Source organism: Lutjanus erythropterus, chromosome 10 (genome assembly GCF_056507025.1).
Source record: "Lutjanus erythropterus isolate fLutEry1 chromosome 10, fLutEry1.hap2, whole genome shotgun sequence".
NCBI lineage: Eukaryota > Metazoa > Chordata > Actinopteri > Lutjaniformes > Lutjanidae > Lutjanus > Lutjanus erythropterus.
The window spans coordinates 23,091,798-23,109,498 of NC_139326.1; the positions used below are offsets into that span (position 1 = coordinate 23,091,798).

The window sequence follows — 17,701 nt, forward strand, 5'->3', positions numbered from 1 at the left end:
TGTGTAGTGTCTCTCCAGTGAATCAATATCAGATTGCATGCAGAAGTTAAGAAGTTACACCTCTTACTCAGAAACACGCATGAGAAGCAAATAAATCACATCCCTCATCTGTTTAAAGTAGGAATTTGTGATTTGCCCAACAGTTTGGTGAGTTTTTTTACTTGAATCTTTGAGTATGAACATCCTCCAAAATCCTCCCTTTTAATCCCAGAAACAATGCCAGACAACAACAAACACCAAAATGATACTTCAGCGATAATTTACTTTGTTGAGTATTGACACATTTTTAAAAAAATTAAATAAAGCTGTTTTCTTCTGTTTTGTGGGTAGTGGTCTATACCAGCTCTCCTTCAAGTGATCTTGAGAGTAATTTCTGAGGTTTGTCACTTAATTAATCATTTATCCGTCTTTAATAATAGACTACTAATTCCCTCTCCAAGAACAGACATATATTCAGATTTTATTATCAGACTCTTGTTATAGTCAGACTGCAGTAGAGATGTTTTATGTGTTTGTCCATTATAACTAATTTATTGTTAGTTTCCTTCAAAAAATAATAAAACCTCTGATGGCAACTTTAAGAATTTCCCAGAGTGTAGAGTCTGGAGACTTTTCAGTGATGTCTAAACATTCTGAGATTTTTGGTAATGTACACTTTAAAACCTACAGATAATAATAAGTTACACCTCCAATTATATTTTGGTTTGGAAAAGAGGACTGTAGCTGCAGTGTAACAGGACTCTGGTCAGAGATCAATGTCTTGTGATGATGTGTGCTGCTAATATTGGAGATGAAACCAACTTCCAGTACAAACTAGTCACTTCTAGTATATGACTGATGCACATGTGAGTAACATGTATTGCTTTTTGTCAGGGTGTTGTATTCTCCATATGAATTTGATCATAGTGGTTACTGTTGCAACAGAGTTAATTGTTGGAGGGGATTTTGAGCATGATCTGTATAAGGAGGAATCCAAATAGCAATTAAAATTGCAGATGAACTGCAGATGAAAACATAATAATAAGCCAAACCCATTATATTCAGCAGTGTTTAATGCTGCCTTATCACAAAGAGCTGCAGATAAACTCTAAATAAATTGAACATATCATGATTTGAATCAAACAACCCTATCAAAATTCTGTAAATAAGACTAAACCTTCGACCAAGAATTTGGTGGCTCAGGATTTCAACCAAGCTGAGTCGCTATATCCAAAAAGTACTGAGTTTGACAGACAGTCCTAATTTACAGCGGAGAAAGTTTGAGCTCCAGTAATTGGCACTCTTTTCTTTGTCATATCAGCCAATTTAGCTTTTTTTAAGCTGCTCAGGTTTACTACCTCGAGGTAAATCCAAATCCAGTTTCTGCCTGGAAGAACAGTGTGCGGTAAAACACTGTTACATCAGTCTATGATAACTGGTCGCAAAAAGGGGCATTTATTGATAAGCCAGGCAGAAAAAGACAACCGTAAAATGCTAATGTAAGTTATAGGAGTTAGGGGAACGTATCAGGCTGAAAGCTCTGGTGAATCAAGGGTAGTCTTTATTTAAACAAGGTATCTCAGACTAGATCCATCATCCCAAAGGGCATGCTTACTCATCTAAACTCTGAGGTCTAAAATAGGCTGGCAGTGGCCTTCCCAGTCCACATCTCTTACTCTGGGATCGGTGAATGTCATTGTTTATTATTAGGCCGAACCATTTCCTGCCTTTCTCCAATTCAGGCACATTTGTGGAGCGATGGATAGGAGGCAGAGAGGAGAGAAAGGGAGGGAGAGACTTAAAAATGTGTTTGTGTCTAGTGTACATAATAACACAGGCACTTGCATTTGTAAAAGGTTTCAATCGATCTGGCTGATCTTATTAGCTGGTGACTGGCACATCAAACACAAAAAAAGCCTCTGCAAGAACACTCTAGCCATCACCCAATCAGGTGTGAGAAAACAGCAGTCCCTCCACGCTGTCCTTCCTTCCCACCCTCAGAGGCCCCCTGAAAGGCTCCAGTTACATCATCACATAATCTGGAAGGTGAAGGTTCCCAGACAGCAACATGAGCGCAGACACACAAAAATGCACATACACACAGCGGTAATTAAGATCAGTTACCATGGAGATGGGAGAATTGAAGAAGCTGTTAAAGTGGATTGATTGTGCGAGTGTGTGTGTGCGTGTGAGAGTGTGTGTAGCCTTGCAATCCTAGTATCTATGACTGTGAGTCTTTTTTGATTGGAGGGCAGAGGCAAAGCAGCACAGCTCACCTTGTCAAGATACAGTTAACAGCCTGCTAACAAAAGAGATGATAATGTTTCAACAACACTATAATAAAATTAATTGTGTGATTATCTTTTTCAGTAATTATCTGTGCTCACAGAGGAATGAAGTGGATGATGTCTTTTGGGGAGCCGACTTGAAAAACTCAAGTTGAACAACAAATGTGTTGGGAGCTTTTATGTTGTTATCAGGGAGAGGCATCACCGTCTAGCTGCAGTTTCAAAATGCCTGCTGGCTAACAGTCACACGTCATTTAAGATGTAGGATTTATATACTCACAGCTATTTACTTCTAATATGAGACATAATTTTCATTATGAGTGTCATTACTCTGCTATTTACAGCTGATCTATACTGAGACAAAGGCTACGCTGCTCCTGTCATCTAAAAGTCACTGGATATAGAACTACACATACTACTGCTGGCTTTCAACTGGGGATGGGAAGTGAGAACCGGTTCTAAATTATCCAATCCATCTAAAGTCTACGCCTCTTGAATCAGTACTGGCATATCTTTCAGACAGTCGCACATTGCAAAACAATGATTTCAAACTCGTGCATCTACACTGCTGGAAACTTGCAGAAGTCCAGAGGCCAGAAAGGAAAAACTGGTCCAAACTGGGCCTCATATCACAAAGAAAGAGGACACCAGTGTGAGCTGTAGTGTCTATGAAATGATAATTTCAGGTAAGGGCAGAAACACCAGCACTTTTGGTTTAAACATCAGTTTAAATACCAGGAATGCCATGTATGCACTGCTTGTTCCCAACCGAGCAGCACATCCATTTCTGAAGGTTAATACCCTATGTTATAACAACATTGGTGCCATGCAGGCAGAATGGAAAATGATGGAAGACATGAGTGTTACTACAGCCAGCTCTCAGGCTACAGCCAGCTTCACTAAAAGAAGAATAAGACCAACCAGCAAAATCTATACTGATATTGGTACCAATAAAATCTTATCAAGCCCCATCCTTTTTACAGGATTTGAAGACAACATCTTCAACTATACTGAAGTCTAGTTGATGATCTCAGTGAATGATCTCAAAATCTACTGATTCATTATTAAGGATGATAACCCTGCAGTCAGTATGATTCACCCAACCCTAAGACCTTCAACCAGTTTAATCCAGGACTGAAAAAACTAACCTCTTCTGTAACCAGAAACCAGTATAGTAAGTACGCAGAGATGATGAAATTATCGCCTGATGCATGGGTGTGACAGGAAGGATCACACAAAATAACATCAACAAAACAACATCTGGGTGTTAATTTGTTGCTATTTCTGAAGAAAGGAAAAGGACAATGAACATAACTAAAGTAATAATTTATTTTGTAGCTAAAAAATATGAAGAGAAGTTCAGAGAGCACAAAGTCATTAATACAAAATCAATGGTGCTGAATTTTTGCACTGTTGTGTGCTGTTAGTTAACTGTGGATACATAGTAATAATTTATTTTATACACTACATGAAGAGTAAGTTTATTTTCAGTTTAAATTGATTTAAGACTTAAATGTTTAAGAAGATAATTTGACTAGCTGGTATTCAGCTTTTTATGAAACCATATTATACTAAAGCAACATGATCAAACTCAATATTTTGATAAATGACAAAAGAAAGCGGGACTCTTCATACCTTTGGAATTCCCGGTCGATCGAGCCAGTCAGCATAAATAGCACTGAGGGTGAGGCCTTTTCTGCAACACAATGGCACAAGTGTTAGTATTATTCCTATTATTATAGCAATGACTGTTATTGCCCAAGACACCGTATGAAAACACAGCTCTGGGAAAATACTGTTGGGGCCATAGCAGACTGGAGTTTTAGGCCAACACTTTAAACAAAAAGAGGGGCACACCCACTCTCCTATGCAAAGACTAGCAAACAGGCATGTACAGACAATGAATGGGATTTATACTGTATGTATGTATATACAGTAAGCAATAATGTGTAAGTGCGTGTGTGTGAGTGCAGCCGAGGAGGAGTTCAAATGGATGGTTTGCACACGGTCACATACAGAACACACACTGTGATAGGACTGGCTTGCAAAGACAAATGTTCCCACAAACATTTCATAAGCAGTCAACAGTGTGTACAGTATGCAAACTGTAAAACATACACACCAGGAGTAATTACTCAGCATACCCCCACATCATCAATCCTGCCTGCCTGCGCTTACAGGAAAATTCCACACTTGGCCAGTCTGAAGCTATTACTGTATATTAATCTGTGATATTCAGCTCTTAAAAAAAAAGGGCCATTTTGTAATAAAAAGTTGCAATTTACATTTTTGTATTTTTTTTATTGTTGTTATTACAAATTATGCTTTCCTAACTAAGACTCAATTGGTGATTTCCTACATTTACCTAAAATATTTTTTAGGTAGGTATCTCTTTATTTATCCCCATAGGGAATGAAAAATAAGAAAGACAATATAGGAATCTCCTGCTCATGCTGGTGACATCTTAGACCTTGGTAAAATTAGAATATGCAGATAGGGGAATCTCAAGTGAACACACTTCTTTCTTCTCTTCACATAAGGCTAAATATTACATTACAAATCACCTTCTCCATGTGACTGATATGTCGAATAAGTCTGCACCTGTGGAAAACTATGAAAAATACTATTTTAATGCAAAGATCCAAAACAGTTTAAGCAGCTGCGCCCGCTGTCCTTCTTTTCCATAAAAGCAGTGTGCACAGCCCCATATAAATGGAAAAATTAGTGTAATATTCATTTTCATTATCCATGTAAACAGCTTTGTAAGTGTGATGACCACACGTTTCTGTCATCTATTACAGTATGTAAAAATGTCTGTTACATTTATTTGACTTGCATACTCATTACATGCCAGAAAAGTTTGCTATTCTTGGGTTTTTACCACTAATGGGGCCCTATGTGCAGTGGCCATTTAAACACATCTCAGACTCGCTTGTCAGGCTCAGCTTCACATTGTCAGACTTATCTCAGCTTGCATCACTGTGACTCATCTGTCCAGCTGCCTTTTGAGCTGACGGCGAGTGTTAGCTTGCAATTCATTCTGCGCAGACAGCGATTGTAAAATTTCATGGCAATCCATTTGATACTTGTCGAGATATTTAACTTTGGACCCACAGTGTTGGAGATGGAGGGCCAGACAGACTGACCAACACTGTGCCACACTACTGCTAGAGTGGCTAAAAATGGTTTAGAGACCATTTTTATACATACTCAAGGAAATTTCGAGAGGCTGGCATTTTGTTGCAAGGTCAAGGCTGTGGTCCTTGCTTTCACACACTAGTAAAGTGCAAGTCCCACTGCGTCATTTCCTATTGTATATTTGCTGACAACTTTGGCAGATGGAGAGTGGGCGTTCAGTAAATTGAAGCTCATAAAAATCACTTTACACTCTACAGTGTACTAGAAGAGGTAATACTCCCCATAAAGCACCAATTTGCCCAGAAACTGGACATTAAAACATCATCAGTGACTTCACCACAAGGAAATTTTAGCTCTTGGCATGCGGACTTGAACCATAATATATAATACAATATATATATATATATATAAACTAAACATCTGCCACACCAGCAGTGAGACAGTATAAAGTAGGATTACATGGGATTATGTGAGCATAGTTTCCTTGTGTGACAAACAAAAGATTAATACAGTTAATACACAACATGAACTGTCAAATACTGTTCCATAGTAGGACTAGAAAGAGATGAACTTTATGTCTCATGAAACCAGACAACACATGTATCCACCAGTTTTTTTTCATGTAGAGCTTGGAAACTTAATTTCATTTTATTGATTATTTAGATGAGAACATACTGTCTTTTAGAAAGAGCCTGGAAAACAGCGGATTCATACTGACACAAATCACTGAATCTATTGATAATAATTAATTTTTATGTTTAGTCTTACAAATATTATGTCCCTCATTAAGTCTGGAGCAAATTACACGCCCTGCTCTCACAGAGCAGCCATGAGCCTTAAAAGGGTTGTATGAGGTACTTATCCACAGTCAGTTTATTACCTACAATAGATGGCGGTTGGCATGACCCCAGTTTTGAGAAGCAGCAGGAGTACCAGTGTAGGAAGCTAACCAATGTGCTACAGTGGACAGGGTCGGCAGCGAAATGTATCTTAGACACTTAAAGAAAACACCCATCTAACAATATTAATATCAGTTTCTGCAACATTTCCAAAAAAATGTATAAAGTCATTAATATAATCCCTTTTATTTATCACTTATTACCCACTAGAAGAGCATAATTTTGGGCCTATCTGCAAAGACTCTGTTCTTTGACAAAAAACAGTAATTGTATCTCAGAGAACATGGGAGTTGCGGGACTACTGATGACAAGATGAGTTAGTTTGGTTTTGTTATTATGTAACTTTGCTGTTTGAAAGGGTTAGTTTAAATGCACCAAAGTCACACAATAGCAAACAACCTAACTGATAAAGGCAGCGTTAGATGAGCCACTCATGTTTTTGACAATATTATATTGAAAATATAACATACACTTAAACAGACAATACTTCTTTTGGTGCATCTTTTTCTTAATTGGCTAAAATACATTTTTGTTGCAACAGTACATTGCTTAGCTTCCCACACCGGTGCTCCTGCTGCTTCTCCAAACTGGGGGCATGTCGACCACCACCTACTGTAGGTAATAGACTGACTGACTGACACAACCCCACTTCAAAATACCTTAACTATCCCTTTAATGTTGATTGACTAAAACATTCTGTCTTTTAGAAAGAGTGATGGTGATGCCTGGAAAACAGTGGTTTCTTATTAACACAAATCAATGAATGCATTGATTTTTTTGAATGTATGTTAATACTTTTTCTGTTCAGTCATATAAATATTATGTTCTCCATTAAGTCTGGGACTAATTACATGGCCTGCAGTCTGCGCATAGAGTCACAGAGCCAGGACCCTTAACAGTGAGTGTCTATTCTCATCCTAAACCTTCCTCCTCTAGCAGGTTGTTTACTGAAAGAGGCATCAGACCCAAATATTGACTGTCCCCAACTCCCTCTGTTTAATTCAATCAATCTCTGCTAGTCCAGCAGCACACTCCACATGAGAGAAAAGGCTAAAAAGACAACATTCAGAGCAGACAAAAGGCTGCTGAGGAAGAGAGGGGTAAGAAAAGAAGCTGGGAGAAACAAATGAAAGACAGACAGGGAGCGGGAGACGGACAGAGAGAGACAGGCAGTAGAAGAGGTTAATGAGGCAATCAGGAGAAATAGAGAACTGAATGATTAAGCGCGCACAGAGAGGGAGAGAGAAAATTAGAGAGGAGGAGAGCAGGAGGAGCAGTTATCCTTTTACACTTCAATTAATATGAGAGTGGATGAGACTGCTCTCTTAACAGGATTGGTGTTGGGAGCTTTCGCTGGTCATGTTTCCACAGCAGGACCAAGTTAGTCTAAGTACAGAGGCCAAATAAGCACATACTCATGTGTTTGACCGTAAATCTACTAACAAGCCCCATCTTTTGAGGAAAAAAAAAAAGTTGTAAGGCCAAGTTCAAACAGAAAATTGATGAAAAGCATATCCTTAATTTGTCTGGAACTGGAAACCAGGCTACCAATACTTGAGCACAAATCAAAGTGGTTTTAATGCGTCTAGGCACATTTTTCATTATTCATGAATTACACTGAGAGCATTATTCATAGGCACTTACATACCTCTCCATGTCGGGAAAGGTAATCAGCAGCATTCGCAGGAAATCCTGTCCAAAAAGAACCAAAAAAGACAGACAGAAATGGAGGTATTTAGGGAGGTGCGGGAGGAGAAAGAAAAAAAAAAGAAAGAGAAAGGCATACCTGATCTTAAGTCAAGAGTACAAGGTCGAACAGTGTTTATGTTACATCCATTATTTAGTGGGAAGACTCAGCCTGCCACTGAAGAAACAGGAGCCAGGTGGAACACATCACATATCACACACTCGGACACATACACTAGGCCTGCCAGGTGTGATCACTCAGTTTCATGGCCCCAGCAGAATAAACATATGTGGCTGAGCCGATGTACGGCCATCAATTTGAAATGCTGCTCGTGCATTTTCAACTATTGTAACACAGCGGCGATGGGGCTTACATCAGCCTCCAATTAATTTATGGTAATAACACTGTGCCTCCGAGACAGGTCGTATCAAAACAGTTCAAATCTGAGCTCAGGTTTTATTAACAGCCTCTCAAGTAGCTGCAAGTCAACAACCAGATTCTCCGGTAAGTTAATCAAGTAAAAATGAGTTTCCTAAACTGCAGGCTCACCTGAGATAAAATGAGTTGCCCGTGGTATTTCTTCACAAATGATCTGAAGAAGTTGATGAATTGTTGCTCTCCCACTTGACTGGCCAAGAACCTGAGGAGGAAGTAACCCTGGACAAGAGGACAAGACAAATAAAAGGACAACAGAACAAAATCCATCAGAGGACAATACAGAGAAACAACCTATAGCCATTACAAGTGCTGTTCCAAACACTATGACAAAGAGTCAATCCATCCATTTTCTTCCACTTATCCAGGGTCAGGTCGTGGTGGCAGCAGGCCATTCCTCTCCCCAGCAAGGCTTTCTAGTACTTCCTGGGAGATCACAAGGTCAGATGAGATATGTAATCCCTCCAATAAGTTCCGGGTCTACCCCCTGGTCTACTCCCAGTTGGACATGCCCAGAAAACCTCCAAAAGAAGGCGTCCCCGAAGCATCCTAATCAGATGCACAAACTCATTTCAGCCACTTGTATCTGCGGTCTCATTCTTTCTGCCCAAAGTTCACAACCATAGGAGAGGGTTGGAATGCAGACCAACTGGTAAATTGAAAGCTTTGCCTCTTGGCTCAGCTCCTTCTTCATCAAAATGGTCAAGTACAACCTCCCCCATTACTGCTGACGACCCATCAATTCGCCTGTCCATCTCACGCTCCATTATAATGTCACCGTGAACAAGACCTCCAGATACTACACTCCTTTGCTTTGAGCAGCAACTCACTCCCAATCCGGAGGGAGCAATCAACCATTTTCCAGCAGAGAATGATGGCCACTTAGAGTGGCTGACTCTAACCAAGAGTCATATAATGTCCTTTTAGTTTGTTCACAAAAGGTTCCATTCCTTTTCTATTACCTCCATCATTTTTCCTTGACCTTGTCTACAAGGAAACCCCAGACCTGCAAAAGATCATGCAAGAGTGATGGTGTTAACCCAAACCAGTACCCTTCCTTAACCCTAAGAAAGTGTTTCTTTTGCCAATAAACCTACCCAAATGGTTCAAAAAGGGTTCCTTCTGAGACATGATCTTTTTTTTTTATCCTTTCCTTCCCATCTTTCCACATTTGTCTCACCTTGAGGTAGTGGACTTGCATGAAGGCTTTGTCAGGGTTGAGGGCATGTTTAACTGTGGAGGAGCCAGACTCGCTGACCTGACCAGTGTTCTCCATGTTAGGTCTGCAGAAAAACAAATAGAGCAGAGACACAAAAACACACAGAAAGATAAGACAGGTAAGGAAATGAGCAGAGGCAGTGGGAGAGGCTCAGGACCCACACTGAATAGGAAGGTGCACAAATAGAAAGGCTAAAACAAAGTGGGCTGGAGTTGGAGAACCTACGCACAGAGGTTTTATTTTATCCCACTCTTACAGACATTTCAGTTGCAGGAAAACCACAATTTCTACAGAGCGAGAATACACCGTCAGCAACACTAAATCCAGCCACTCAGCCGATCCTCTCAATGGTGAACACATTGCCAAGTTGCCATACTTTGCCCGAGGCAGGCTGGAAATCAAGCTGTAGATTTATAATAGCATGCTATGCTGTTTATATGACCTCACTGTGCTGCACTCTGACTTTACTGCCCATGACTCACTCAGCGAACATATAACACTTCCACAAAAAAGCGCCCCCCCGTCTCCAGGCACAAAAGAGGCATGCTCCAGGTTTCACTTTCCCTGTCACACAGATACAAATCATCCCTTCAACCTCCATAAACACACAAACAAACACACATAAAACCAATAAAAGCCAAACAAACAGGGCGCTGACGTGGGATGCTGTGCAATGATAGTTTCAGTTAGGCGGTATTGATCAGGCTGAGCAGATTAACTCAGTGTGCCAATAGGAAGGCCTTGAAGGATCACCCTCCTGCCAAGTCGATACGCTAGGCGCCTGGCCCACCAATCAATACACCCTTCATCACTGGCTAGCACTTTTCCACAGGGCCGCTTCATGACAGGGCCAGACACACACACACACACAGAAACAGGGAGACCAAAAACACACATTCAAAATCGTATTCACACGACTCATGTAAGATGTAAAACCTCAGTGTTTAATCTTTCGAGTTAGGTTTCAGCTGAGCCACAAGTTGGTCAAATATTTGTCCTTTTTGAGTCTTTGTCCTGGCACAGTGTGCAAAAGAGCAGGGACGTGGGGGAGTGAGGTAGATTGGGATTGAGAAGAAGAAGAGGAGGAGGACGTGTGGGAGAAATCAAGGACAGGAGATGGACGGGAATGTTTGGTTTGCTCAGTGGGTTGAAAGAGGAAGTCATCAGCTTCCTGGAATTCGACTGAACACTCTTACAAGGACTTTCATCATGCAAATGAGGGTGTGTTCCTCCTGGAGTGCATGTGCGCATGTCATATAGTGTGAATGTTATGTGTGAGAAAAATGACAACACCAATGACGTGATTTGGGAAAATCCATTTCAGAACATCTAAGTAATGATGCTCAGTGTCTGCACATTGAAAGCTGCCTGTCAATATTCTGAGCCAGTCAGTGGACAAATGGATTAAGAGCAAGATATATCTGTAAAAAACACAGAGCTACAGTGGAAAACCTCCCCTATCAAATACAGTAGAAACATCTTAGTGTGATGACGTCTGTCCAGGTCAAATTGATCACTATGAGCGGGTGATAATTATAACCAAATGTTTTTTTCTTTCTCTGTATTTCTCATGCAGATTATTATCTAATTGACATTTGTATATTTATTATTGAATAGTACAGCTTTGCTAATTACTGAATTAAACTGAATTTACTAGAGCTACAACTAACAATTATTTTCATTGTTGAGTAATCTGATATATTCTCTATTAATTGATTAATCAATTAGGCCAGTCTTTCTCAAACTTGTTTTCTGGGGAGCCACTTTTTAAAAATAGCAATCCATTGCAACGCAATTCACAACAGGCCAACAGAATCTATTTGTGCATAAATGAACCTTTCTGGCCATTTTTATGGCCATTTCTGTATGACCTTATTATCTTGACATGTGTTATTGAAGACATTTACACATGTTAAAACCTCATGAATGAAAAATAAATGCATCTAGGCTGAGTTAACAGGACATCACGACCCACTCTCTGGGAATTGGTTTAGTCTATAAATTGTGGGGGGGGGGGGAAATTAAGTGCAAAGTGCTCATCACCATTCCCCATGTCCCAAAGTGATGTCTTACTTCTTTTGTCCACCCAACAGACCGAAAGCCAAAGACTCTTCATTCACTGTCATAATGACAAAGAAAAACTGGACCCCAGATTTTTCTGTCAATCACACATAGAGACTGACAACCATTCCACTCACGTTCTCACCTATGGACAATTTAGAGTCACCAGTTAACCTATTAACCTGCATGTCTTTGGACTGTGGGAGGAAGTCAGAGTTCCCAGACAGAACCCATGCAGACACCGGGAGAACATGCACAATCCTCCAGCCCCCTAGCTGGTTTCAAACTCAGAACTATTAATTAACTAATTGTTGAAACTCTATGAATTACTGTTTCAAAATACAGTGCAAATGTTTCAAACACTTTCAAATGAAATTACTGTACTGTGTATACTTGAAATACACTATAATAGAATAGCAGCAGTACTGTACATAAAATATTGTCTGCTGAAGTTTTGCTGCTGCATCTAATTGGCTTGTTTTTGGCAGTATGTCATCAGTTTTGAGGAGACATTGTTTTCATTGAGAGAAAATGACTTTCATGATTTCAATGTGCTTGCAGCAGCAGCCTCAGGTAACAGCTGGCAGCTGGAAGAGAAAACTTTTAAAAATGATTTATTAAAACAGCACTTGTATAAGAATGATTCTCTACCAAGTTTTTGATCCATTGAGTGATCACTATACATGGTTTCCTGTTTGTCTTAGTCACTGAGAAAGCCTCTTCTACTTATTCTCCATGTATCATGGTCACAACATTTCACTATTTTTCTTATCATGGAGTGTTTTTTTTTTTTTTTTAACTGGCCCTCTGTCCAGTCTCCTGCCCGTAGTGCCCATGTCTGTCTGTTAGTGCTGATAAGATGAAATAGACTCTTTTTAAGACAGCAGGACGTGCTCTATCCCTGGGAAATTGGGCGTGTGTGTGTCTGGAAGTGTGTGTGTGTGTGTGTGTGTGTGTGTGTGTGTGTGTGTGTGTGTGTGTGTGTGTGTGTGTGTGTGTCAGACAGACAAGTACAGAGAGAAAGAGGGACTGGGGCAGGAGACAAAAACAATGACAGAACATGTATTTCAAGAAAAGAAAATGTGTCTGTTTCGTGCGTCAGAGATACCGGCGGCACAGTGCGGAGAGGAAAAAAGTTGATCCATCACTGCCGTGTTAGACAAAGGAACTCCACCCTTCCTACTGTCCAGAGCAGGGATGTATGGATGTGTAAATCCCCGTCTTTCGCTGTGTCTCTTTGTCAGAGATGATTTACTATAGCTTTAAGAGGAATCGTTGCCTGCTGCCTTGGAGAATCACACAATAGCTCAATGTATTGCAGAATAAATGGTGCTCTTATCTGACTCGTAGGCCGTGCGTGTGAAAGGGAGGGTGTTTGTCTGTGTGTGTGTGTGTGTGTGTGTGTGTGTGTGTGTGTGTGTGTGTGTGTGTGTGTGTGTGTGTGTGTAGCCATGCATATACCTGGGTGTGTCTGAGATTGAGAGAGAGAGAAAGAGCGGGAGGAAATCAGGAGCTATTACTGACAGAACTTAATGTGAAACGTACACAGACACACACACAGACACACACACAGAGGTTTATAGCTCCGCGAGCCATATCCTGACAAATTACACTGGGTTGACTGTGGAAACCGGATAAGGTAGAGCAGCACTCCCAGCAGCCCAGTGAATCAGCAGGGAGAATGGCGTCTGGCCCAGGCTGCCCTAAATATAACTCATCTGAAATGGACTGATAAACACTGGCCACTGGGGCCCCTCCTGGATCAAGGGGTGTCGATTGTGACCCACTGAACTTGGAAAGCGCAATCTGCCATTTAGGCCTTTATGTGTGTGTGTTTTGTGTGTGTATACCGGTGAGGTTTTGCATATCTCTGTGAGCATCCTTTCCCTTCACCAGACAGTCCTTTCTGACATTTTGCTGTGCATTGAGAGAGCCAGTTTGTGTTTATTCATATTATGTTTCCCCACAGTTGCCATGTTAACAGTGGAGTAACATTAGGACGTGGACATACAGGCAGTCTAGCCCACATCAAAGAGTGGCATGGTCAACTTTGAGTAAACCAAGACTGTAGTTACATCTGACCTTCCAATGCCCTTTGAGTTTTCCTGATACAGTACAAATATATATCATGATATGACAAACATGTAAAATCACATACAAAACTAGAAGGGCACACAGACTGAGACTACAGACAGAGGGGATGAGAGCCCAAATTAAAAAATACTGAACACCAGAAAAAAAAATTAATGACAGCATCAACTGGTATGTTGTCAAAGTCAGTTGCCAGAGAAAGATCAAGGATGCCACATACAATGACAGAGACCCTCCTTGAAGTAGGATGAGGTTACAATCTCCCTCCCCCAGACCCATGAGATGTGGTTAAAACCACCTGAAAGTTGAGATTTCTTGTCACATGTACTGTTCCCAAGGTCAGCAACGATCCTGACTGTTATATATGGCAATCCACAAAACTGCAAAACAAAAACCTCTATTAAAACTTGAATTTTGTCAATTTGTAAATTTTTTGGCTTCATACCTTGACTCAAAATTTGGTAATGCTCATTTTACAGGTCTGTAATTGCATTTCTAGTAATTTTCTAGGGGGGTCCTGGAATTAACTATGTAAATTAGGGAAAAAAGGAAATTCCAAGGAAGAACTGCACCATTTAATCCAGTTATTATTCTCTTATTTTTGGCAATCATATTCTGTATGTTGAGCTGTATGATTGCCTGTCTGCACTTTTCACATTTTTGCACATTCAGCTGACCTGCTGTGCACTATAAGACTCTCTAGGTTACACAGCAATTAATTGGATATAATTGAACATGATCTTCCCTCGCTGACTATATTTTCTATATAATTGGTACCAAATTATATACTTCTTCCAAGGAAACTTATTGGAAATTATAGCTTCTGCACAGCAGCGAGTTGGGGTCGGGTATTTTGAGGAGGAAGAAGAAGGAGAAGGGCACAGAGGAAAATGAAAAAAGGAAGAGAAAGAAAAATGAGAAATACATGAGAGTCCACGAGCAAAACTGCCCAAACCATAATTATTTAAAGCTTCTTAAATTAAAAATATGTTTGAAATCATGTGTCTCTAATTCACACTGCACAATGACTGTATCACCCAGGGCTCAAAGTCATAACCCCAGACACCAAGGGCAAGTCATGATCTTGTTGAGCTACCTGCCAAGTGAGAAACCACAGATGGCTTCACGCTATGACTTCAATCAGCAGGGTTCAAACTAGCGTCAAAAACTCCGTTATTAAGATAAAACTCTTTTTCACTTATTGATTGCTCCGTAACAAACTGACAAACTTATGTTTAAAGATGCTCTTTTTCCATTAACTGCAGTGGCCTGCACAAGGTTGTATAAGATATTGTCAAAAATTCAGAGGTTTATTTAGCAAGCCTTTGCAGTGGTTAAAGTGGTTAAAATTTTTGATGCACTGTGGGCTTAATTTTTGATAAATCAAAAATTCTGGATCATTTGTGGAGGACATTCTGAAGATGCAATGTAGGAGTTGGTGTCAGTTGCACAAAAATGTGAGAAGAGATGGGTTTAATAACTTTTACAGATAAAAACAGAGTGATAGACTCATAATTCCTGCCAGCTTGAAGAGTCCAGACTTTTATGCTCACTTCTGGTGAAAGTGCAAAGTGGTAGCATATACAACTAATTTGTTCATTTTTGTGCAAGAAGACAAAGAAAAAGAAAAAGAAGAAGAAGAAGAAGAAGAAGAAGAATATGAAGAAGACGAAGAAGAATACAAAGAAGAATGTGAAGAAAAGGAATACAATGAAGAATAAGAAGAAACAGAAGAGGAAAACAAAAATAAAAAGAAGATAAATAAGACTATGAGGAAGACAAAAAAGAACAGGAAGGATAAGAAGATGAAGATGATGGTGATGACAATGATGCTGATGATGAAGAAGTAGTAAAAGAAATAGACGCAGATCACGAAGAAGAATACAGAGAAGAATATAATGAAATACAAGTAGTGAACCAAGTAGGAGAAAAAAAATCAAAGAAAAAGAAGACAAAGAATAAAAAGACGAACATAAAGAAGAAGACAAAGAAGGATACTAAGAATGTGAAGAAGAGGAGGAATACAAACAATATGAAGAAGAATATAATGAAGAATGGAATGAAGAATACGAAGAGTATGAAGAAGAACCAGTCTAGCCTCTAATTGTTCAATTACAAACAAAAGAAATAAAATGTTATCCGACTTTTTGTAAAATCTTTCAGCATTATCATAAGTCAATAAACAATAACACTAATGCACCTCTCAGCTCTACTAAAATGTACTTGTTGAGAGGAGTAGAAAAATGCAAACAGGCATATTGCTCTGATCTGTACCTGACTCACAGACTGTATGGAAGATAATAAGATAATGTACAAGCGGGGTTCTTTTATGCCTCAACATGTTTTATCGTGGCTTTAAGACAAGTGAGGATTAAAAAAGGCTTTTCCTCGGGTGCCACTCAAGCAATTACTTGTCTTTTCAATACTAATGTGTTTTGGTGTAACCAAATCAGTCTAAATGTATGCATCCACACATGCGGACGCGTATGCTTGTGTGTATGAGTGTGTACATGTACTGTTTGCATTTTTTAGATGTTAGTTTTATGTTGTTGATTTAACCCCGTCAGGTGCAGAGAAACCTGATCCTCCTAATCACCCGTGCATCTGCCTCATAGGGGAACACCCTGATAGACTGCGAGACAGACACAGCTCTCAAGTGCATGTTTAACTGTTTAACCCTTTCACTTACACACCGTTTCCTATTTCAAGACATACCCTGTGTCACCATAATGAATTCTTCCCTCTTGAAGCCTGCACTCTTAGGAATAAGGACTCCAGTGTAGTTCTTTGTGAACGGTCGAGGTTGTGCACAGAAACATTTGCTTCTGAATAACGCTATTTTGAAGAGAGGGTTTGTCAAGGTTTCTTTGTATGACTAAAGGTTCCAGACTTTTCATCAAGGGTTATCTTTTACCGTAATATAAACGGGTTCTCACTAGAATCCCCTGGGAAGGTTCTAGATAAAACCCTTGGAAAATAAAAGGGTTTTGGTAGAACCCTAATGGGAGCGTTCTAGACAACAGTTTGTCAAGGATTGCTGAAATCCTTGAATACTCCGTTGTCAAAGAGTTCTTCATACCGTAATATAAAAGGCTTCTCGGTAGAATACTTGGGGTGAGTTCTAGATAAAACCCTTGGAATATAAAGGGTTCTCGGTTCTTGTTAGCAGCTTGAGAACATGTAAATACTCTGAGCAGAACCCCCAGAGAGGGTTCTGGGTGAAATCATTACACCATAAAAGGGCTATTCTTTAGAACCTCTCATAGAGGTTTCTGCATAAAACTTTTCACAGATGGGTCTTGGTATAACCCATTATGCTGGGTTCTAGGTAGAATCCTTTCAAGGTTTCAAGAGGAACCTTTATAATAGGTTCTACCAGGAACCAAAAAGTGTTCTCCTATGGGGACAAGCCAAAGAACGCTTTATGGTTCTAGTTAGCACCTTTATTTCTAAGGGTGTACAAAACCTGTGAACTTCATGTTGCATAACATCCACCGAAGGTTATCAGCATTTCAGCAGAGAAAGAGTTACATATTTCCACACACCTCCCTTAAAGCACTGAACCTTTTCAAGCCACAAGGACAGTCTGAGTAAAATCACTAATACAAATACTGAAGCTTTCAACTGACACAGCTCACATTATTCAGGAGAGCCTGAACTGATTGATTTTGAATTTAAAGACTATTCATTCATGAGTGTTTCCATTGTGTGATGACAACACATTATTAGTGAAATGACATAGTTAGAAGTTAGTGCTAAGCAGCAGCAAGTGCCATGAAATCAATAAGACGTTGATTTGCTGTCACACTCTTACAAGCATGAATGTCAATAGTGCACTATGCCACAAGTGTCATCTCCAGTTTTTAACTCAAAGGAAGAGCTACAGGTACAATATGAAAAGCAC

General features: G+C 39.8%; 1 protein-coding gene across 1 annotated transcript in view; it reads right to left on the minus strand.

Annotated features, from left to right (window-relative positions):
• aopep (aminopeptidase O (putative)) overlaps positions 1-17,701 on the minus strand; it is a 105,122-nt gene that overhangs the window by 50,944 nt on the left and 36,477 nt on the right. The window contains exons 8-11 of the mRNA XM_084728708.1: positions 9,607-9,709; positions 8,541-8,648; positions 7,953-7,996; positions 3,903-3,963 (exon numbers count right to left, since the gene is read on the minus strand). Coding sequence (XP_084584834.1) covers positions 3,903-3,963; positions 7,953-7,996; positions 8,541-8,648; positions 9,607-9,709 — 316 coding nt within the window. The remainder of the gene's footprint in view (positions 1-3,902; positions 3,964-7,952; positions 7,997-8,540; positions 8,649-9,606; positions 9,710-17,701) is intronic.